The 23913-nt window shown below is 53.9% G+C and overlaps 1 protein-coding gene across 2 annotated transcripts; it reads left to right on the top strand.

Moving 5' to 3' along the window:
• The first annotated feature begins 5110 nt into the window (after nucleotides 1-5110).
• Nucleotides 5111-22659, top strand: MTCH1 (mitochondrial carrier 1). 2 transcript variants are annotated; one of them, XM_043449572.1, is made up of 12 exons: nucleotides 5111-5827; nucleotides 10049-10133; nucleotides 13090-13196; nucleotides 13600-13677; nucleotides 13947-14004; nucleotides 14311-14362; nucleotides 15776-15835; nucleotides 18216-18309; nucleotides 20289-20336; nucleotides 20517-20584; nucleotides 20790-20865; nucleotides 21829-22659. In XM_043449572.1, exons 1-12 carry the CDS (start codon nucleotides 5507-5509, stop codon nucleotides 21898-21900), a joined length of 1119 nt encoding a protein of 372 aa, XP_043305507.1. In that variant the 5' UTR covers nucleotides 5111-5506; the 3' UTR covers nucleotides 21901-22659. The 2 variants fall into 2 exon arrangements, with proteins under 2 accessions (XP_043305507.1, XP_043305506.1); XM_043449571.1 differs by having other exon boundaries at nucleotides 5454-5827; nucleotides 18216-18360.
• The last annotated feature ends 1254 nt before the right edge of the window (nucleotides 22660-23913 follow it).

Below are 23913 nucleotides of genomic sequence, written 5' to 3'. Positions count from 1 at the left end.
AGGCGGCACAACCTAAAGCAGGATTTACAAACTCATATGCCAACCAGAGCCATGCAGGCAAACCCTGGATTGCAGTAGGTGTGTTGCTGAGATGCAGCTTTTCACCCTGTTATGACCTGTTCTTTTCAGGAGGGAATGCAGGCCCCGTGGTGTCAGATTTTCCTCTCTGTTCTTCCAAAGAGAAATCAGAATTCAGGAACTTCAAATGAACTAATGGATGTTGTTGCTGTTCAGTTGCTCAGTCATGTCCGAATCTTTGGGACCCCATGGACTGCAGCACACCAGGCTTCCTTGTCCTTCATGATCTCCTGGAGTTTGCTCAAATTCATGTCCTCTGAGTCAGTGATGCTATTAATCCATATTTTCACTTAAAAATCCTGATGCTGCCAAAAGGTTGCTAACCCCAGTTACATGGCTGCTAAACCACCATATCTAGCAAGGCTGACCGCTCTTAAGTGGGTGGTCTTTCACACCACCACTTTAGTGCAGTGTCCCTTCCTCCTGACACCCTTCACATTCAAGCTAACAGGCAATGACTGCTTGCCCCAGAGCCTCACACCACTTTTAACAGCTGCTCCCTTAGCTCTGCCAAGACTCTCCTGAAGTTTTGCAATAAAGGCTTGTCGCAGGGGTGTGCTGGAGCTGGCTCCTGCTGGCTTGCGAAATTCAATTGTACCCATTTCTTCCCAAGTCCACGCTCGTTGACATCACATCAGCAGCAATGAAATCAGACCTGGTGAGAGTATTTATACCACATTTATCAGCAAGTGCTATGAATCAGGGTTTTTCTTTTCCTAGAAAGCTAGTTCTTAAACACTTATCAGGACAGCCCTGCACAGGATTCAGACTTCAGTAGGGAAGCAAGGGAGAAAGGAATGGTTTTGTTTCTCTAGTTATGTAAGAATTCACATGAATGTGTGCAATAGACGTTATGACAGCACCTTCCCTTTAAAACCCTTAAATACTTACTAAAAGGAAACGATAAGAATCTTAGTTCTAAAATACTTTTCCCTTGTATGCATGCATGTTCAGTCGTCTCTGACTCTTTGTGAGCCATGGACCATAGCCCGCCAGGCTTCTCTGTCCATGGAATTTTCCAGGCAAGAATACTGGAGTGGCTTGCCATCTCCTACTCCAATATTTCTTCCTTAATTAAGGAATAATGATCTTATAAGAAAACGCCCAGATTTTAAGAATACAATTTGGTGAGCTCTTACTAGTGTACCCACTCATGTAACCACCACCCCAATCAAGATGAAGAATGCTTTTATTCCCCCCGTCAAAAAGTCCTCCTGCCTCTTTTCAGTCATTCCTCCATAGGCAACCACTGTTTTGATTTTTAACCCCATAGATTCATTTTGCCTGTTTTACAACTTCATTTAAATTGAATTATACATGTGCTCTGTGGGTCTGGATTATTTCACTTAGAATAATATTTTTGAGACTCATCCATTTCATTGCCCACATCAATGTCTTTTCAGTGCTGAGTATCCTTCCATTGAATGAAAAATCCTGATGTCTTAATCTCCAAACTCACCCAGACTCGGGGCAAGGGCCCATTAATGTTTGACTTTTACTGCAGGAGAAGAAAACTTCTTCCCACCTTTCAGGACAGACATTGGGCACAAGAGACTCACCTTTCTCCACCAAGAGGAGGATAATAGAACAGAACAACAACTAGGCATCTGGCCCTTTCTGACCCTGGGGCGATTACTGCGCTCACTGTGACATGCCCACTCTCCCTTGAGTGAAGAGGCCCCATTTCCCCTCTTCACTCTCGTAGGCCTTGGGACCTATTAGTTTCATAGCTGTCTGCGGGTTTCTCCTGGAAAGCTTAGTGATCTCACATGACAACATGCCCAGTGACTGCATGATATGCCAGAATTCCTGAGACAGTGCCAGTTACAACATACCTTCTTTGAGCCTAATTAGGACAAGAGGTGTTTCCTGAATTAAGGCAGGTATGGAACCCCAGGGATTCAGGACAGAAGGAAGGCCAGTGCTCCCCATCCCTACTCCAGGCAAGCAGGTGAACAGAGGCAGCCGCCAGAACGTTTTCACCCCAAAGTAATAAACACGAAGCCTGCATCCAGACAAACCCATCTTCTTTATACCAGGATGAATTCTGACACTTGGTATAGCTCACCCTGCCCCGGGTGAGGCCTGAATTCTCACTCTGGCCTTGGCATCACCTCAAGTTGCTTCCTGACCTGGTTAGCCTGACATCAACTTGGTTGCAATAATGAGAAATTGCTATTTTGTATTGTCTTTTCATTCTAATAGTAGTTTCCCACATGATCCCAGGGACTGCTAATCTACATACCTGACCACTCTCAAGGTCTACAAGAGTATTATGTATTATTTCTCTTTTTTGGGCCATATGACATGGCATGCTGGATCTTAGTTTCCTGACCAGGGATCAAACCTGAGCCCCCTGCAGTGGAAGTGTGTAGTCTTGACCGATGGACCGCCAGGGAAGTCCCAGTATTTCTTGTCAATTTTCTGCTGTTTATTTGATCTTGTTTTGGGGGCATGTGTGTCTTCCTAAAGTTTTCATTCTTTAAGTGGTGCTTAAGTAACTTTGTAATGGTTAAAAGTACTTTTGCTCATTCATTCATTTTCTAGTGAATATTCACCGGGTTCTTACCATGTGCCAGGCACTGTGCCAACCATGAAGAGGACAGTCCAGTGGGCTCAGAGAACTTACAGTCTAACAGGGGAGGAAAGAGGCAGCTACAGGGCAGTGTGGTAAGCCCTGTGAGGGGGCAGTCACGGAGGGCGAGGGACCGCAGGTGGGTACTAACCAGCTGAGCTGGAAGTACATACTGACAGGTTGCTCAGTTGAGTGAATGCTGAGCAAGATTTTCTTTCACTCAGTCATTTCAGTGAGTATATTCTTTATTTCTAGATGATTTGATTCCTTTTCAAATATACCTCTTCTTTTCTCACAATGTCATGTCCTTTTTTTCCTTTCTTTCTTTCAGTACTTTCCATTCTTTCCCTTCATTTGAAAACTGCCATTTTCCCCTTAAAGTTTCTTTCAGATAGATCTATTACATCAAGTTCCAGGGAGTATTAATCCTCCTATTTTGCCCAATCATTTTCATGTTGGAATGAATGTGTTTTCGAGAGTTGTTGTTCAGTCACTCAGTAGAGTCCGACTCTTTTCAACCCCATGGACTGCAGCACACCAGGCTTCCCTGTCCATCACCACCTCCCAGAGCTTCCTCAAACTCAGGTCCATTGAGTCAGTGATGCTATCCAAGCATTTCATCCTCTGTCATCCCCTCCTCCTGCCTTCAATCTTTCCCAGCATCAGGGTCTTTTCTAATGAGTTGGTTCTTCACATCAGGTGGCCAAAGTATTGGAGCTTTAGCATCAGTCCCTCCAATAAATATCCAGGATTGATTTCTTTTATGTTTGACTGGTTTGACCTTCTTGCAGTCCAAGGGACTCTTAAGAGTTTTCTCCAACACCACAGTCCAAAAGCATCAATTCTTCAGTGCTCAGCCTTCTTTATGGTCCAACTCTCACATCCATACGTGACTATTGGAAAAACCACAGCTTTGACTATATGGACCTTTTTTCGAGTGGCTTATAGTATTTTTATTGTGAAGGTTTTTTTTTTTTCTCTTTTTTTTCTCTTCCTCTTGGTGTCCCCAGGAACCCCAAGTTGTGGTAATTTAGCTACAGGGCAGTTTTACATTTGCTTCCGCTCTGTTCCCTAGGGGTATAATCGCTGTCACTGACCTATTTTTATTTCAATTTCTTCGGGGAAATTATTCAATTACTTAAAAACAATTCACTGAACACTTTCTGTGGAAGATACAGAACAAAGCAAGACAACAAAATAAAGCCGTTTGAAAGGACCAGGGAACCAGTCTGAAAGGACCAATCATACACAAAAAGTAAGGTGACTACCCAAGGCAGATAAAAGGCTAATGGCCTTTCCTATCAGAAAGGAAGGAAAAACAGAGAACTGGAGAAACACGGAGAGGAAAAGCCCAAAGGAGGAGATTTGTGTGAGGAAGTTTCAGAAGGAAGGTGAAGGGTTCCTTCTAAAAACGGAAGGAAACCCCCCTTCTGGGTGGAGTTATTACGGCGCTGTAACGTTAAATGAAGCTGACTTTAAGGTCCCTGTTAACAAAGTTAAATCAGAAACCAGACCAAAGGAAGTCTTTTAAAGTGCTCCTGGGGGTGGAAGGTAGGTTCGATGAAAACACTGTAACTTGAGAGGACAAGGAGGCTTTACAGTGAGTTAGACCAGAGCAAGCCTGGGCTGACGTCAGCGTGGAGGGGAGAGCAATGAGGGAGGCACCCTGACAGGCTTGGGACGTGGAAAGTGTATGGAGTCTTTATTGTCAGGAGTAGCCAGCGGAAATGTGGCTTTTTAGAGGGCAGGAAGGGAGTCAGGAAGGGCAGATTCCAGGAAACCCGGACTAAAGAGTTCAGAAGGCAGACTATTTCTCAAGAACTTTTTCACAACGAAGACAGGATAAGTACAAAGGAATCAGGTCACCCATTGCTGTGTCCCTGCCGACTCTAGGATCCTCGATTCATTCCCTTTAAGCAGAAGCTTTTTTTGAGCACCCCCCACAACTAGCAGGTTCTACATGTTGCTGCAGGGGGTGTGCACACTTACAACATGAACAGGGCACGTAGAATAAATACCTTCCTCACAGGACTGTCAAGAGGCCATACTTGAGTCAACTTGTTCAAAGCATTTCAAAAAGTGGCACAAATAAGTACGATTTAAGAGTCACCTATGACTTGTTTTTATCAACTAAAGGTGAGACTATCGGCTCCGAGGAGAATGCTTGCAGGTGCTCACACTGAAGGACTAATTAAAACCTTCCCAGCCGACGAAGGAAATTCCAAGTACTCTAGCGCAGAATACATAGTATAACCGCGAACTCGAAGGCAGGTTGACGAAGGCTCAGCTGCCAAGGAGAAAGATCACAACCGCCGAGGGGGCAACTGGGTCTGGACGAGTGAGGAGGGCAGCGGTGTGAGACAAGTCTGGGGAGAGCAAAGGGACTCAGCCTGCCACAGGAGTCCTCGCAGGCCGCGGGGCCCGACAAGCGGGCCGCAAAGGGGCGGGCCCAGAACCGCGGAGAAGACTCCTGAAGCCAGGGATGGGGGGAGCTTGGGAGAGCCTCAGACCATATTGGGGGCGCCTGGCTTCCAGAACCGCCGAGCTCCGCCCCCGCCGCTCTGGGGGCGCGCCCAGGCCTGCGGCGGCCTTCAGAGTCTCCGAGGCCACGGCCCCGGCCGTCCGCGACCACTGACCCCCAGCCCACGGCTCGGCGCTGAGATAGGCCCCAACCCTGCCCGGTGTGTGTGTTGGTGGCAGGGGAAGCCCACCTCCAGCAGCCCCCACGCCACACTCCCGCATCCCCCGCAGCCAGGAGTGGTGCGTCCCGGGCCCGCCCCCTGACGCACGACGCAAGGGGGCGTGGCGCCCGCCCCGTCACGTGACGGGGGAGTGACCTCGCCGCTCCGCGCCATGGGGGCTTCGGACCCGGAAGTGGCGTCCTGGGCTCCCGGCGGTGCCGCGGGGATGGCGGGAGCCGGAGCTGGAGCCGGAGCTCGCGGCGGGGCGGCGGCGGGGGTCGAGGCCAGGGCTCGCGACCCGCCGCCCGCACACCGCGCGCATCCGCGCCACCCTCGGCCGGCGGCGCAGCCCTCGGCCCGCAGGATGGACGGTGCGTCCGGGGGCTTGGGCTCCGGGGACAACGCCCCGACCACCGAGGCTCTTTTCGTGGCGCTTGGTGCAGGAGTGACGGCGCTCAGCCACCCGCTGCTCTACGTGAAGCTGCTCATCCAGGTGTGGGGGCCAGGGGTGCCACGGGGAGATGGGGGGCCGATGTGAAGGTGACCGGCCGCGGTCTGGAAGGGGATGGGGGCGGGGGGGTGAAAGGCGATGGATTTGAGGAGGAGGGCGGAGAAGGCGGGGTGGTGCGCAGGAGCGGGAGAAGATTAAAGCGGTGAGGGTTTTAGGGATGCAGCGGGCATAGTTTGGGGGTGCAGGAGACGAGGGCAAAAGGGTCAGCGACAAATTTGTGAGAAGATAGAAGGAATGAAGAATTTCGGGATACAGGGGAGGGGGCAATGAAACGAAGAGATAAGTTTAGGAGATGAAAGAACGGAGGCAATGGACTTGGACTTGGAGGGGAGGGGCCGTATTTTGGGGTGAAAGAAGCAACAGAATTGGGGGAGGGGTGGGAAGTTTTTGGCGATAGGGTGGAGAGGAGGATTGGGGGCCAAGGCACAGTATTCAGATGATGAACACTTGTTAGGGTGAAGGAGAGCCAAAGCTCTGGATTTGATAGAGATGGATTTAAAGCGATTTAGGAGGATGGATGGGGGGAGCGGGACAAAGGACTGGGTTCATGGCCAAAAATTTAGGAAAGAAAAAGGGGCATCAGCTTCTGGAGAGGAGGGGACAGAGGCACAGGATTCAGTGTTGATGGAATTTGGCGGAGGCGAAGGATTTAGCACTGGAAAGCTATCGGTTTACAGGAGATGGGGGCTCTGGATTTGATGGCGACGACAGATTTGGTGGGAGGAGGGGACAGGATGACGTGCTTTGGAGGAGGGGAGCAGATAGGGAGACGCGGTGTGGGGAGGAGTAGTGGCGATCCGTCTGGAAAGGGGAGCGAGGCGGAGGCTTTGTAGAGGGGAAAGGGATGACGCATTTGGAGAACATTGAAATCACGGTTGGGGGCCCGAGTGGTCTGGGCGTATTGAAATTGGCCAGAGGGGCCGGTTGGGAACACAAGGTGGGAGGGTATGTAGGGACTGGCGCAGACTGAGGCCAAGGTAGGCTACCTCTGCAGTCGAGGCGTGCAGGGGCATTGGGCGCGTTTGGTCGGAGCAGCAGTGCCTTTACAGATGACCTGGTCTGCTTGAGAAAGGGAGAGAAGAAGCTGGAAGGGGGCGGGGTGCAGGGGTGGAGGGAGTGCCTTTGGCAGAATTAGGTGGGCGTGACCGAGAGGAGCGCAGCCTACATGGGGTGGTTCAGGCCTGGACTGATACCTGAAGATTCAGCCTAGAATTTTTAGCTAAGAAGCAGGAGGGGTTAAAAATTGAGATGGAAACCTAACCAAATCTTGAGGTTTGATTTGAGTTGAGGCAAATGGGTATCAGATTTACTGTTCTGATAACGGACTGAGAGTGGGAGATACAGCTGGAAAGAGAGGGACTTGAGAATAGGAGTAATTGCAATCTGGGGTCTGAGGAACCCGGGCCAGTGGATTTTGGATTGCGACAAGGAACATGACAAAGAATGAGGACATTCAGTCTTGGAAGTGACTGACAGGGTAAAGGTTGAGACTGGTGTCTGGTTGTGATTTGGGAGTAAGGGCTGCTTTTCTTATAAAAATTCAGGTTGTATCTGCACCAGTAGAGATCACAGGTTTGGGAGAGGAACTGAGGCTTTGGAACCAGTGGTACCTGAGATGAGAAGCAAGGATGACGGAATGAGATTGGGCAAGGACTGCGACTTCAGGGTGGCCAATAGGAGTGTCTGTGGAGTGGATGCTGCTGGAATACAAAGAATTGGGCAGAGGTCTCCATGTGAAGAAAACTGGAAGTGGCTTCATCATTTGGACCTTGGTAGGAGAAGGTCCTCCCTTCTCTCTTGTAGAAGAAAATTGAAATAAGGGTCACTAGGAAAAGCAGTTGAGGAATGAGAGTGAATAGGGAATGAGGGAGAACAGGGAATTAGGGAATGAGGGAGTTGAGAGGGTAAGACAGTCTGGACAGTGGGTGGTAAGGATGAGTGAGCCCAGTTGGGGTGACTGAGGTGGTCTGTCCTGTTTGAACGCAGCTGGTGCTAAGTGTAACATATTTGAGGGTAAAATCTTAAATGGATATAGTTTGGGAATTAAAGATAACATTTTGCAAAAAGGAAGATTCCAGTTTGGGGTTGGGTGGCAGGATTGGAGTGGCAGATTGGGGGTTGTCCCAGAAAAGTGAGTAATGTTAGAGAATCTGCCTGCAATGCGGGAGATCTGAGTTCAGTCCTGGGTCGGGAAGATCCCTTGGACAAGGGAATGGCAACCCAAGTCCAGTATTCTTGCCTGGAAAATTCCATGGACTGAGGATCCTGGTGGGCTACAGTCCGTGGAGTTGCAAAGAGTCGGACATGACTGATATAACACAACAACCCGTTAAGTGAAAAGAATGGGGTGCCTGAGATCAGGGTTCATGGGTGTTAGGGATTTGAGGCACTGGCTCTGTCAGTATCTGGTATAGAGCCACAGCTTTGGCAGTGGTTAGGACTGAGTTAACAGATTTGGGGACGAAACTGGGTGAATAGACTTGGGAACAAATAATTAAAACTTTGAGAGTGAAGAACATCCTTGGTGGTTCAGTGGTTAAGAATCGCCCTGCAGGGGACACGGGTTCCATCCCTGGTCGGGGAAGATCCCACACACCTTAGGGCAGCTAACAGGAGATGGATAGCCACTGCAATGAGAGGCCTGAGCACTGCAACTAGAGAGTAGCCTGCAACCAGAGGAAGCCCGCTTGCAACAGTGAAGACCCAAAAACTTTGAGAGTGAAGGGAATAGGAGTGAGATACAATCAGCAGGCTTAACGATAACACAGGTGGAAGTTAAGAAAATAGACTCCACAGATTTGGGAATATGGATGAAGGGACTGAGCAGGTTTAAGGGTGAAATCGATGGGGCTGCCCATCGATTTGTGATGACTGAAGTGGATAAAGCAGCAAAAGGGCAGCGGCTCCGACTTGGAGTTGAGGGTATAAAGAAATACGGCCTGTATAAGAGCAAGACCAGAACAAACCTAACCTCAGAACGTCCGCACTTTTAGCCCCAACGGAGAAAGGTCTGGGTGGGGGGGGGGCTCACTGCTTAGGTCACCTGGCCCAGCCCTTCCCTCCAACTCCCCTGGGCTAGATTTTTTCTTGTAAGAAGTTCTCCGTCCTGGGGGGAGTTTCTTGAGTCATAATCAGTAATCTGTCATGCGGCTCAGAATCCCATCTGCAGGAGACAACCTCAACTTCCAGAAACACTTGACTAAGGTGAAGAAACAGAAACGTTAAGCCCAGAAGAAGCTGGAAGCATGCATAGTTCCACTGATAAGGCAGCACTTCCCAATCCTGCTATTTTTACTCTTTTTCACGTCCTAGCGGAGCTCCTCTGGTTCATCTGGGCTGCTCTGAAGGTTCCCTGCCAGGGAGGGGCCCTCTCACACCCCACTGAGGTGCTGGTCTCTTGGACACCTTGCCTCTAACGGGGAAGCAGAGAATCCTCTCATTAATCGGCAGTATAACAAATGGCCTCACCCCTCAGGAGAAGCCCTCTCCTCCTTACAGAGGTTGGGGTGGCTTGGTCCTTCACTTGCCCATGACTTTAGCAGACACCTTAATTATAATCATCATCTGTACAGCAAGAATTATAACCCTACAGAAATGAGGGGGTCATTCTGTCCCAGGGATGTGGGGTGATCAAGGTTAGATCACCGGTGAGGAATTATTTGAGGTGACAGTGTGCTCTGCTAGGGAGTGAGAGGGACGGATCTGTGACGTCTGCAGGGCATGCGGGAGGAAATTTGAGGGGGTGCAGGACCATCTGAAGTCTGGGGCTGAGATCTGGGTGTGACGGGTTTTTCTGTTGCCACCTTGGGGCTGAGACTGGAGTGACGTTTTTTCCCCTAGAGATGAGAATTAACAGATTTTTTTCTGAGATAAGCACGGGGTTTGAAGTACCTGAACATGGGGTGAGGGGAGAGTCCCTGCACTGGAAATATCTGGAATTGGGAGGTAATAACGTTGGGGGATGGGTGGCTTGGATTGTGGTGAGTGGAATCTGGAACTGGACACTTCTGTGCCTTGAGCGATTACATGATGCTGATAGTTAACAGACAGAGATGAAAATCCGGGTGTGTTTTGATGGGGAAAGCGTCATCAGGAACACCACTGGACTCTGTGGGAGGAGAGTTTGAGGCCTGGGAAAGATAAGAAGGGAGACCGAATCAGCAGGAGAATCTGACTCTGCCCCTTTGTTTGTTGATTCTGAAGGTGGGCCATGAGCCGATGCCCCCCACCATTGGGACCAATGTGCTGGGGAGGAAAGTCCTCTACCTGCCGAGCTTCTTCACCTACGGTGAGTGTGCTCCCCAGGCAGGAAAGCCCATGCCCAGAGAGACATGAAAGAGGCGTCAAGCAGGGAGCAGGTCTAGCTGGGCCCGGGGAACATGCTGGGGGCCGCATGGGGTACCCAGCGTCAGAACCGGCGTGGGAGTGGGGTTGGGGACGGTGGGGTGTCGGGATGGGAGCCGGTGATCAGCACGGCTGTGGGCCAGTCCCTCTGCCTGGGCAGCCCACGGTTAGCGGGAGAGCAGATGGGTGCCCGAGAGAGGGCTGTCCGGCACAGCGGTTCCCGTCATCTCTGTCACCCCGGGCTGTGCCTGGGAGCGAGGGCGGTGGTGGTTTTCCTTTGTTTCCCTCCTGAGCAGTCTGACTGTCCTGTTACCAGTTCCTCGGCCTTCCTGCTCCTCCAGCAGGAGGCTTGTTGGGCCTCCTGGGTTCCTTTCCTGCCCTGTTCCCCAGGCAGGAGTGCCCTTTCACTCAAGCACCCCCATCCTCTGGGGTGAGACCCACTCAGGTGGGTCTCGGCGTCACCTCTGGCCCTGATGACCTGCTGCAGCTCAGAGCTGCTCCGGCCCTGCCTCCTTGTCAGCTGCTGCCCACCCAGGACCTTCATACAATCTCAGCAGCTCAGCCTGCCTGCGGGTCTCTCCATCAAGATGCCCACCGCGGTGGGTGGGGCTTGCCCGATGCCAGCAAAGCCCACCAGCTGCCCACGCTGTTCGTCCCCCAGCCCATTTCACATCTACCATCCCTGCCCGCCTCCCAGTGCCCACCCTCCCCGAGCTTCTTTAAAGGTGCCTTTGCTCTCAGAGCCGGGCTGATCCCCACATGCCCCATCCATCCCTGCTCGTCTTATCTGTGTAGTCAGTCCAGAACAGTCCTCTGAAAAGCTTTCCTTCTGCTAAATACCTTAGGCCCTAGCGCCCCCCTGCCCCGCCTCCACCTTTTTTCCACGTCACACACTCTTGGCTGAACCTGGTCTCCCGTTTTTCTTCCAGTTTTGCCACCTTGTTGAGCACAGCATGGGCCAGGTGGAAGATGTCGTTTTGCAGGGGGAAGTCTGTTCATATTTGTTTCATTTAAAAATCATCAGTGTTGGGGAGGAGGACGTCACAGGTTTAGGAAGCCCTCCCCACCCCCGCCGCACAATGAAGCCAGTGTACACAGTGAACACTCGCCCTGCGGGAGGCCGGGTGGCAGGCTGCCAGCCCCGCGCCGCCGTCTCTCTGTACACGGCAGTGCCGGGCTCTAGGCCTAGAGAGACGGGAACCCAGACCATCTCTGTTGATGTCCCACAGCCATTCTCGAAAGGACGCAGGGTGGAGGGTCTTGACAGTCATCTTCCAGCCCCTTGTGAAGACGAGCCGAGTCCTGAGGTGCCCCCCGCCCCGTTTATATAAATGTGGTATCAGTGCAGATGGTGGAAGCAGATGCCCGATGGGCATTTCTAGACACCATACCTGCGCTAGAGTTGGGGATGGGCCCCAGCTGTCTGTCTGTCTAGACACTGTCTGGACAGGATCTCTTCCTCCCCATCACGGTGAAAAGCCTGACAGTCTTCAGCCTTCTTCCAGGAAGGACCTCCTTTCCAGTTTTTTGGGGGACTACAGAGAAACCGTGGAGTGATGGAGCCCCCGGCCAGCCAGGGGGCCCATTGGTCACACAGAGGCCTCTCCAGGCGTTTCTGCCTACCTTTCTCTGCCCTTGTTCATAATTCAGCTCTGAGATGGGGAGAGGTAGGCGTGCTTCCTCCTTTTCTTCTGGCTCGGAAACGGGGTGGAAATAGAAAGAGGCTAAGTGTCCTCTCTTTCTGGAACTCCACGCTCAGGCTTTATCCCACCAGCTCTCCTTCCGGCTGCCTGGAGCTCCCTTCCCCCAAAACAAACCTTCCTTCTGCCTATTCTCTCTGCTCTGAGGCGGGGCGTCCTCCCGGTGGCCCAGCCTCCTCTCTCCTCCTGTCTCTTTCCAGCCCCACCCCTGGCTCCGGAAGCCAAACCAGCAGGTACCAGGTGCCCTGAGGCCAGGCAAGTCAGTGGAGCTGCCACGCAGAATGGCTGCCGGCAGACGCCATGAGGGGAGGACAGGCACCTTGCAGGTTCCCGCCACTGTGCGGAGCTGGAGAGCCGAGGTCAGGGCTTCCACGGAGGGAATGTTCTGCTAGCTTCCAGGCACTCAGGTTTATAAAAATTAGTCTTGTCGCCTTTTTGAACGTCGTCTAAAAGTTGATATTCAATGAAATAAAGCCACAAAACGTTAAGAAAGTATCCTTTTAGAGACCCTCACGGAAACCACTGACTTAGATAAGGTCCAGCTTCCCTGACCACTTAAGTTTTTTCTGTAGAGTAGTTCATTGATGCCTCTATGTTAGTTTCTTCTTCACTGGTTTCCCCCCCTGCCCCACCAACCCCCGTAATAAATAAATGCCAGGAGGTGCCCAGTGGGGTCCTTGGGTGACAAAGTGGGCATGCCTCTCTCCATGACGTGCCCCTCTCCGTGAGGTGCCCGGGGGGCCCTCTCGAGCCTTTCTCCCGGGAGCCCTTCCTTTTCCTTTTCCCTCCGTTAGATTGCAAACTTCATTGTTCCCTGGAGGCAGTCTTTTTCCTTTTTTTTCCAGAGGAAAACATTTTTCATCAGCAGCAGAGTTGGTTCCTAGGTTGTAGCACTGAAGCTGCTGAGTTGAAAACCCGTCACTCAATTTGCCAAGGAGATTTTTCACAGCTAAAAAAAAGAAAAACAAACCTGTTTGTCAAAAAAAATATATGTTTTGAAGGTTTTGCAAAAGGAAATGGGCTAGAGAAGACATTTGGGAGTGGGGCCGAAGTGCTCCCAGGGCTGTGGCCGGTGCTCCCTCCCGTCATGGAATCCGGCAGGTACCGAGGGACAAGGCCGTCTGGTCTGGGTGTGAAGTGTGACCCAGGAGTGGGTGCGCCGGGGCCGGGCGTGACGCTGCCCCGTCTGCTCTCCCGCAGCCAAGTACATCGTGCAGGTGGACGGGAAGATAGGGCTGTTCCGAGGCCTGAGCCCCCGGCTGATGTCCAACGCCCTCTCCACTGTGACCCGGGGCAGCATGAAGAAGGTGAGCCCGGGGCGAAGCCAGGACCGGCTGCCCGGCGCCCCCCGAGCTCCCCGCCCCCCTGCAGGCCACTGTGGGCACCCCTACTGCTTCTTAGTGCCCGGGTTGGTCGTGGCTCCCCGCCACCCCCCCAGCACCATGGTGAGACTCCAAGGCTGGGTGGTCCGGTGCCGAGTCCCCTCAGTTGGAAACACTCCTGCCCCCCGCTGCTCCCTGTGACAGTCGATGGGGGCTTTCCCCGCCTAACTCCAGCCCTGGGGGGGATTTCCCACGCTGGGCCCCGCTAACGGACACGGCCAGGAAAAGCAGCCGGAGCCGCTTCCTGCCCTCTGCATCCCCTCCCAGTCCCAGCTCAGAGGCGCGCTCATACTTTGCTTCTGATCCACCTATGCTCTTTGCATCTCAGGTTTTCCCTCCAGACGAGATCGAGCAGGTTTCCAACAAGGATGACATGAAGACTTCTCTGAGGAAGGTGGTGAAGGAGGTGGGTACCCGGAACTGGAGAAGAGCCTGATCATTATCTCTCACTGCCAAGTCGGGCCAGTCGGTGAAGAGTCACAGCTGGGCCTCCTGCGTGCTCAGTGGGGGGCGGAGGACAGGGTTGTGCGCGGTGACACCGGGGCCCATCCGAGGTAGACTGACCGTGTGGGAGCCTCGGGATCCTGGTTTCTCCCCGTTAAGCGCTCATCGCTCCCCGTGAGTGTCAGTTCCGGAGACAGGCCAGACCGAGTCCCCGCCTCTGCTCTCTTACAGACCTCCTACGAGATGATGATGCAGTGCGTGTCGCGCATGCTGGCCCACCCCCTGCATGGTGAGCCGCCCCGCTGGAGACCGCATCCCAGCCGTGGGATGAGCCCTCGTGGATGGTAGACAGGGAGCAATAGAGTGCCTGGGAAGTAGCGTTACAGGGATCGGCCGCGCGTCCAGTCCAGAGGAGCTGGGGCTCTTCCCAGGCAGAAGAAATGGGACGTGATCACAGGAATCCCAGAGGCCGCCTCCCCTCCTGGGCTCGGACACAGGCCCCGTGGTGCAGTGGCCCCCGCGCCGGGCACTGCGGCCAGGGAGCTGTGGGCTTTGGCGGTTGTGTCACCTCTGTGTGTGTTTCCTTTCTCCTCAGTCATCTCAATGCGCTGCATGGTCCAGTTTGTGGGACGGGAGGCCAAGTACAGGTGGGTAACGCTTCTCAGGATGGGCAGGAGCGCCCTGTCACTCCTCAGAGTCTGCCGGGACAGGCCAGCCTGGGGTCAGCTCCCGCCCCGTCTCTGCCCTGTCTCTAACAGCTTCAGAGGAGTGGGCTGGTGACTTCTGTAGTCTGAGTCCAGGGCATCTTCTCCTCACTCATCTGGGGCGTCCCTGGATGAGCTTGGACACCCTGCAGAGGGGTGGGTGGGATTGGAGTCCACTTGATTAGGGGTCCTACCGGGGTTCCCTCCTGACCCCTGGGTTATGTCCTGACTCTGTCTCCAGCTGTCACAGGAGCAGGCTTATAGTTGGTTCCCTCCTCTGCTGAGCCGCCATCCACCCCGTGGGCTCAGCGCTCGTCCCTGCCATTGTTTACCTGCTGTGCCCGGCGCTGAGCTGGGTGCTATGGGGTCATCGGTGTGCTGACCCCGCCCTTCTCTGGGGCACTTGTGCCCTCCCTCCCCTCTGGGTGCAGGACAGGAGGGGGTCCTGGAGACACAGCGCAGGAGTCACGCACTTGTCACCCTCTCAGCTTCCCAGTTCCTGGGCTCGGTGGCTTCCTGCAGCTGTCCTTGGGGCCGCTGCCCTCCTTTTGAGTTTGATAATGGGAAATTGGCCCATTCCCCCAGTGGGCTCAGAACCCAGTGGCCAAGCCACAGTCCTGCGAAGCAGGGTACTGGGGCCCGGCAGGGCTCTGGCTCCCACCACCTCTCAGCTCGGCCACCCTGGCCCCCTCAGCTTTGCAGAGCCTCCCTGCATTGTCCCGGCCCCAGAGGTTGCAGTTGAGCCTCCTTTGCATTTCACACCTAAGACGTCCCAGCCTGCCCTCTGATGGCTCAGCGCTGGAGCACGCAGGGAACACGTTCCCAGCTCCCTGCTGGGGTAGGCCAGGTGTCTTTTCCCAGGCTGGGCGATCTGGGCGGTCAGCTGCAGGGCCTTCTGCTGCCGGGCCCTCTCTTCCTCCCCTGCCCTCTGGGAAGGAGCCTCTCTCCACCCACCTGCTCTCTCTCTCTGTCAGGCACGCAGGCTCCAGAAGGTTGTTCAGCCAGAGCTGAGCACACAAGCCTGCCGGGAGAAGGGCCCATCGCCTTGTAGCAGCCCAGGCCGGAAGGTTCATTCCTACATTCCAGATCCACGCAGGATAGCCATAGAGAACTGGGGTTCTGCCCCTGGTGGGGTGGGTTTCCTGAGTCTCAGTGAACTGTGTCGATGCGCCCCTCACCCCCAAACAAGGGCTGTGGCCGTCTCCACTTGGGCTCTGCCTGGTGACAGAGGATGTCCCCTCCCCGTCCCGGCCAGGACCGGATGGCTCTGAGCAGGGGTGGGGGGCTGTGCTCCCCGCCCGGGTACGGGCTTCTCACAGGTGCCCGGTGACCTCGTGTTCCCTGTGTTCTCCACAGCGGCGTGTTGAGCTCCATTGGGAAGATTTTCAAAGAGGAGGGCCTGCTGGGATTCTTCGTGTACGTGAGTTTTATACTCCCCGTAACTGCCACGGAGCAGGGTCTACTAACAGGCGCGTTCTCAACCCTCAGGCCGCGGCTCGGCCCGTAGAGCTCCACAGCATGTGCGCTGCGGACCGGCAGAACCAGAGCTGCCCAGCCCCCTCCACGACACGGCTGACAGAGCGATGGTACTGTCCGTCCAGCACACCGGGCGTGCGGGGAACATCCCCCCACCCCAACCCCACTGCCTCCGTCTGTTCGCTCCAGGGCTGGGGGCGGGCACAAGGCTGGCCTTCAGGAGGTCTTCAGCTCGTCCATCGTCATTGGTTTCACTGCAGAAAAACAGCTAGAAATGTGTGACTTGGGCTGAAGGTCAAGCCCTGGGCAGCTCGTAAACTGACTCCAGCTGATGAATCCCGTTTGACAAAGTAGTTCTTCATATTCAACATTTGGGCTTCCCAGGTGGTGCTAGTGGTAAAGAACCTGTCACCCGTCTGCCAGTGCAGGAGATAAAAGAGAAACAGGTTTGATCCCTGGGTTGGGAAGATCCCCTGGAGAAGGAAATGGCAACCCACTCCAATATTTTTGCCTGGGAAATCCCATGGACAGAGGAGCCTGGCAGGCTATAGTCCATGGGGTCGCAAAGAATCAGATACAACTGAAGTGACTTAACATTCAGAATGTTTCACACAGTCCCTGTCTGTGGCTTCTCTTAAAAAGTTAAGACCTAGCCGTGCCGGGCCTGCGTTTCTGCAGGGCAGCTGTCGGCGGGGCACACCATCTCCTGAGGGTCCCAGACCCTCCGCCCTACTGGTGTCTCACACCCACCTTGTTCCACCTGTAAAGAAAACTCACACTGTATAAAAAGACTGTAAACTATGAACAGAACCCAAAAGCCAGGCCTTACAAATATTTTTGTTTTGCTTTTTTTAGGTCTAAACACTGACATACATGCTGTCATGAGCATAGGGGCGGCTCTGTGTTAACTCACGTTGAGGTGTCACAGTCGGCCAGGTGTTCTGCATGTAGGCGTGTGTGCGGGTGTATCTGGTTCTCAGCAGGAGGTGGATTTGCCACAGGGGACATAAGTAATGTCCGGAGACACCTTCTGGTTGTCACAGCTGGGATCTAGTGGGTAGAGACCAGGGATATTGCTAAACATCTCGAAATGCAGAGGTCGGCTCCCAAAGAATTTACTCAGCCCTAAAGGTCAACAGTACCAAGGTTGACAAACTTTGATTTATACACACACACTTATTCAAATGTACGTTCATATCTATGTATATCTATACATGTGTGTGTGTATGTGAATAAATATTTGCTTGTATGACTAGTACTTCAGACCTTAAAACACTGCATATCACCACCTCTGGTATTTTTCACTCTCACTGTATATATACATTCTATTCTGATGTGTGAATGGGACTCCCACACAACAGCTGCTTACCCATTGGATTCTTTTTTTCTGTTGCATATTTGTAGAACATGATGTATGTGCTCAGAAATCCCTGAGTGTATATGTGAAAAGTCAGTCTGAACACAGATGGAACCAATCGGATTGGAAATTGCATTCATGAAGGTTCATTTTATTAATATCCCTCATATCATGTTAATAGGTGTGTTATATTTTTTTTTAAACTTTTCAGATATTTTGAAATATTTTTAAAAATTCAAAAATCCTAATTCTGCTTCCTTTCCCAAAGATACAGCCATTCTCCTGAAGCTCTTTCCACATCACTTCATATCTAAACAAGCAAATAAACACATTTTTTTAAAAAAACAAAAAGACCACAAGGATCACACAGGACCAACTGATACCTGTCTGGCTTTTCACCCTCAGCACTGTATCTTAGGAAAACTTCATATTACTGTGTAGAGATGCTTATTCTAAAGGCCATCACTTTAAAACACAGCCCTCCTTACAGAAGCCTGTATGGAGTGTCTTTGGTGGAACGTTCCAGGGGTGAAGACAGACGCCCTGAGCAAAGTATTGTGAGAGTTGATTAGGTAAATAGGCAAAAGGAAAAATGCCAAAAGTGTAGGTACTTTTTCCTTATCTGCATTTGAAAATCCCAGATTTTGCAACATTCATATCTTAAGGCCCAGCTTCTATAGTTTGAAAACCACTTCTGAGATCATAGGCTTAACTTGTGCTATCATATGTGGCATGTAGCTCACACCCCACCTCGCCACACCCTGCGAAGAAAGGAACACTGCCTCCCTGGTGTGGATAGCCGCTGGCCCACGTGGCCCCTGCAGGCTCCCTTCCTGAGGTGGTGCTGGTAGATAACGCTGAAGTTTAGAGCTTGGAACGTCCTTGCCTGCTTCCTGGCTGCAGAGCCCCAGGGAATTGCTCCCTTCCCTCTCCTGCTCATCTCTGCTCACCTTGTTTTTTTAGCGGCTTAATCCCTCACCTCCTGGGCGATGTCGTTTTCTTGTGGGGCTGTAACCTGCTGGCCCACTTCATCAATGCCTACCTGGTGGATGACAGCGTGAGTGACACCCCAGGGGGGCTGGGGAACGACCAGAATCCAGGTTCCCAGGTTGGTTGGAACAAGGACTTGTCCATCTTTCCATGTACTGCTGATGCCCAGGGTCTGGGGCAGACTCAAGGACTCTGGGATTCTGAGCACTGGGCTCGGGGGCTGGAGAGGGTCCCTGGCCGGGAGGGGTCTGAGCAGAAGACCTCTGATGGTCCCTGGGTGAACTTTGTCTCCGAGGAGATGAGATCGCTAAGGAGACCTAGAGGGGCTTATGGGATGCCCATCCCTGGGCAGCTTCACTGATAACACGGATGCGGACTTCATCCAAGGCTGGTTTGAGACAGTGACCCAGCTAGGGGTCCCTAGGAAGTCAGGAGATAGACCAGCTCGTGATAACTTGTCAGCTCTCACTTAGTGTTTGGGGCTCGCTCAGGCCCTTTTGTGAACGTGGGTGTCTGATCCTGACAGCACCCCAGTTGTGAAAGGAGCAGAGTGGGGGTGACACTGTGTTTTACAGACAGATGAGCCCCAGAGATTGAAGGGCTGTCCTGAGGCCCTTGGCTGTGAGTCGACAGGGCTGGGGCTAAGTCTGTCTCCCTGGGCCCAGCTGAGGGTGCTCCAGTCAGCTGGGACATGTGCCACGCAGACGCACCCCACTCTTGTTAGCAGGAGTCTGCACAGACCCCTCAGCTGGTTGGGTTAGTCATGGGGAGGCCTTGATCCTTCCAAAAGGCACTGGTTAAGAAAGTTGGGGACTTGATAGGTTGACTAGTTCTGCCTGAACCAAGATACGAGTTGGGGGGGGGGGGGCGGCCGTGATGCGCCAGGGCTCCTGGTAGCCAGACATCCCAACAGCAGGGATCGCCCGCCCTAGGAGGGTTGACGAGGGCCTGGGGACTTGTCTGCCAGAATCGCGTTGTTGGGGGTGGGGGGCTCATCGTCTTGTGTCTGTGTCTGGGCCCCAGAATGGCAGTTGCGGGGTGAGGGTGGTCTGGGAAAGAGTTCATGGTGAAGAGTGCCTCAGAACTCGTAGCTAGGGCAGAGGGAAACGGGCCATTTGAGTTGGGTAAGTGGAGTCTTACTGGCCTTTTAATGTAAGCAATTGCAAGTCACAGTAATTACGTAGCACACCCATGGCCCAACCGTCACAAAGAACAAGCGTGGGAGAGCTGGGGTGTCGGTGGGGCGGTCATCCCACAGCTGACGGCTTCCTCCGCTCCAGGTGGGCAGGTGTTTGGCCAGGGGCTGCTGCGCTTAACCTCTGACAGCAGCAGTCAGCACTTGACTGAAAGTATTTTTTAAGTGCTTAAGGCTGGGGTGAGGCTGCCGCTCAAGCAGAGGGCCCAGCAGACCTCCGCCCAGGGTTGCAAGGAGTCCATCTGGTGGGGCGGCCCCACCGGAGGCTGAGGGATAGGTCGTCACGCTTCCTGGTTTGGGGCTGTTTTGTGGGCAAAGTTGAATTCAGGAGTTGGGCCTGAAGGGAGTGAGAGTTTGGTGAGGTGGGGGACAGAAAACCCAGAGTTGCCCCTCACCTTTCACTGCGGGACCCAGGGTCCTGTCTGGGTGGTTCAGACGGGCACCTGGCTTTCCGCTCAGTCAGCACTCAGTGTGCCGAGCCCTGGGCACTGGTCAAACAAAGGCCTAGTCCTCAGGACTTAGGCTGCAGGCCAGAAGCCCACCTTCCTGTCCTTCACCGCTCACCACCCCCGGTGGGGTCACAGACGCCCCTTCAGTCCGGATAACCCAATTCTGCCCCCCAGATGATCGCGGCTCTGACTCCCAGGCCGCAGGAGCCACGGGCAGGCCCTGAAAGTGGGCGCTGCATGTGTGGTGGGCATGTGAGGAGCTGAGTGCTAACAGGGCGCGAGGCCAGTGTGGACGGCAGGGTGAAGGGGGCCACAGAGCAGGCAGTGAGGACGGGACCTGCACGTCTGAAGTCTGCTTCCCGAGCTCCCAAGGCAAACCCGTCTCCCTTTGTGTCTCTCCAGTTCAGCCAGGCGCTGGCCATCCGGAGCTACACCAAATTTGTGATGGGGGTAAGTCGGGCCCCGCGGCCCTTTCCACGGTCCTGGGGGCCTGGGTGGCGGCTGGGAGGCCAGCTCCAGTGGTTGGAGGCAGGCCTCAGTGAAGGCTGCTGGCACAGGGTGTCCCTGCCCCCTGAACCCGGGGCCAGGGTGGCGGTGGGTGGGGTCGCTGACCCTCGGGTCTCCCTGCAGATTGCGGTGAGCATGCTGACCTACCCCTTCCTGCTGGTCGGCGATCTCATGGCCGTGAACAACTGCGGGTAGGTGTGTGCCCCTCCCCCAGGCACCCTGCCAGGGCTGCTGGGGGCACCTGGGTGAGCCCCTCCCGTCCACTCTGTGTGTGGCCTCCGCCCACCTGGCACTCCGGCCTCCTTTGGGAGGAATATGTGGGTCGGTATGTGGGTGGTGGCAGCTCTGGCTCCTCTCGCCGTCTTCTGGGTCTGACACGCTCTCCTTCCCGGGCAGGCTGCAGGCTGGGCTCCCTCCTTACTCCCCAGTGTTCAAATCCTGGATCCACTGCTGGAAGTACCTGAGTGTGCAGGTAAGCATACACTCCAGGGAGTTTTCCCCTCATTTCTCCACAACAGTGATCAGATGGAAAGATTTTTGTATACCCTTCATTACATGGAAAGTTAAGGGCTTGTCATGGAATCCATACCTTTTAAAAGTAAATTTTACTCTATTTAGAAGGGGTTTGAGGTGCTTAGATCTGAATTTCCTTAAGAATTAGACATCAGACTAGGTCTTTTCTTCACCTCTTAAAGACTCTTAGAACAGGTATGGGCGAACACACAGGGTAGGTGGTAAGCCCAAGAACTCCTTATACCCGTGAGTAACCTGGGCTGAAGACACACCTGGCCTGTCGGAGGCTGGCCCCTCCTTCCCGCAGGATGCCCCGGGTGCCCAGGAGAGCCTGAGCTTGGCGCTGGGCCACGTGGTGAGCTTGGTGAGAGTGCCAGTCTTGAAGTCTTTGTGTTCTGTGCCGATGCACACTCCTGCTGGCTGGAGCTCTGGGTCAGAGGTCCAGGTGGCTGGTCCAGGGCAGTTCCTTGGCTCCCCGGCCCTGGCTGGCCTCAGTAGGATGAGGCAGGGGCCTGGGCAGGAGGAACCAGCACACTGACTGAGATGTGTGCCGAGAAAAGGATGATGGATGGGAGGGAAGCAGGGAGGCGTGAGACAGACGCGGGCCTTCAGTGTCTCTGGTGGTTCCACGTGCATCGCGGCCTGGGAGGAGCCCTAGGCCACTTGGCTCTGATGCCAGAGGGCAGTGAGTGTCCTCTGGCGGTGTCCTACTCAGGAGCCCCGTCGGCACTGGACACTCTGTGCTTCAGCGCAGAGCAGATTCTGACATTGCCACCGAGGAGTGCAAACCCAGACCGGCTGGCTCCAACCCTGGGGGCTCACAGCTCCCGGCCCTTTGTTGGTGACACGCTGGCCTGGCTCTGCGCGGGTTGAGGAGCCTGGCCTTCCCTCTCAACTGACCTGACTGCTCTTTTCAATCCAGGGCCAGCTCTTCCGAGGCTCCAGCCTGCTTTTCCGCCGGGTGTCATCAGGATCGTGCTTTGCCCTGGAGTAACCTGAATCACCTAAAAAACAAACCATGCTATCTCAGCCTGGCCACCGCGGGTGAGGCCTGATCATCTCGGGGCACCTGTCAGACAACCACCCCAGCATCACCTAGATGTGCTCTAGCACGCTGGGCTTCAGTTTCCATGTTTCCCATGTGTCTCTCCAGAAGCAGGGCCTGGGTGAGGGTGAGGCTGTGTCCAGTGGCCTGGGCATTGTTGGGCCCGGGGAAGGTGGGGTGAGGCTGGGGAGTGGGGGCCCAATCCACTTACTCTGCAGATTTCCCCAGTCAGCCTCGTGCAGGGGGCCAGAGACGGGCTTGCGGAGGCCCACGCTGGATAGGCACAGGCTCCTGAGGTCAGGTGGCACTGCCCACTCACACCCCTCACATCAGCCCCAGCAGTCATCCTGCAGCTCAGTTGGGGGCTTCGTGCTCTTGCTCTGTAAATAGGGGGTGATCCCCTTTCAGGAGGCTGCCGTCACGTCCAGCTAGGAGGCTGTCTTTGTTTTTCTCAACACTACTTGTCTGATTAAGGCAGCACCTTCTAAATGGGAAATCATGTGTCTGCTCAGAATGTGTTCCCCTCGCCATCAAGTTAAAGGCTCGTCGGTTTAATGGTGACTCCTCATGTGCAGGGTATGGTTATCTGTGCAGTTGTGAACACCCAGATGTTAGGCAGATCAGTGTCTCTAGTCATATCCAGTTTAAAGTTCCTAATAAGATCTGACCCTTTCTCCCGCAAATAAATGCATCGGTGGTGATTTGGAACTTTGTGGAGAGTCTCTTATTTTCATGAGCTTAACTATCTGCAGGGTGTTTCTCAATCCTTTGTGGTTGCATGAGAAGTGAAGTGAAGTGAAAGTCGTGTCCACCTCTTTGCAACCCCATGGACTTGACAGTCCATCGAATTCGCCAGGCCAGAATACTGGAGTGGGTAGCTGTTCCTTTCTCCAGAGGATCTTCCCAATCTAGAGATCGAACCCAGGTCTCCCACATTGCAGGCGGATTCTTTACCAGCTGAGCCACAAGAGAAGCCCTGTTGTATGAGAAGGGGCTGTAAAGTGACAGGGCTGGGGGCAGCCTGGGCTTGGCGTAGATCAGTGGGGAGGGTGGGGGCTCAGGTTGTTGGACGGTTTTCTGAATTAGACAGGCCGAGATGCCAGTTCACAGAGCAACAGCTAGTGCACAGGCCTCTTCCCAGGGAGACAGGCCCTTGAAAAGTCCTCCCAGCATCAGAAAATGTTCCATGCAAAAGTCCAGCTATCCTCAGCACCATTTGCCAAGTTGGTTGGGTAGCAGTCACGTGGGTACAGCAGAAGGGGTAGGTGGCCCAGCTGTAGCACCGAGCTTGGCCTCTAGAAAAGGCAAAGCTCCCTCCGTTTGCTTCTGCCAAACACCAGGGCCTATAAACAGGCAAAACTTACAGATCGAACATGCTGGTCCCTGGAGACTGTAGGCTTCCAGCTGATGGGGTGGTAATACCAATTGAGGGCCAGCTGGGTTCCCCAAGTGTTCTCTGCCCTTGCTCTAGGGGAGCGGGCTTTGGGAGTTGGGTTTGGGACTTAGGTCATACTTCCTCAGAGTGTGGCTGGGTCCTTCCCAGGAACGGCCCTGGGATGCTTTTGCCCTAGTTTACCTCGCATATCCTTGTTCCCCAGGAACACGGGAGCGTGCCCGTGCAGGTATCCTGTAAATGTACATTGGTGGGGGGTCACTAAGATCTTACACTCAACCTCAGACAACCGAAGTGGCCGGGAGGGAAAGCACACGGCAAGGCGAGTGGGCCAGGGCTCGCTGGCGTGGATTCTGTAGAGAAGGAATACCCTTCAGAGGCGGGTCTGCCACACAGCGCGTGACCTTTCTCTAGCCCAGCGTGGTCTCCCCTGGCACTGACCACTGCCCTGGGGTAGCTCTTCTTCCCGTTGCTCCACCCTCAGGTCCTGTTCTTGCATTAATTGCTTCCTGTGGGCCCCCAGATTCAAGAGTCAGAGCTGAGCTAGTCCTAAGAACCCCTCCCTCTGA

This window comes from Cervus canadensis, chromosome 28 (assembly GCF_019320065.1).
Source record: "Cervus canadensis isolate Bull #8, Minnesota chromosome 28, ASM1932006v1, whole genome shotgun sequence".
NCBI classification, from domain to species: domain Eukaryota; kingdom Metazoa; phylum Chordata; class Mammalia; order Artiodactyla; family Cervidae; genus Cervus; species Cervus canadensis.
Note: the sequence above shows the minus strand (reverse complement) of the source record. Positions and strands in the feature narration are given on the sequence as shown.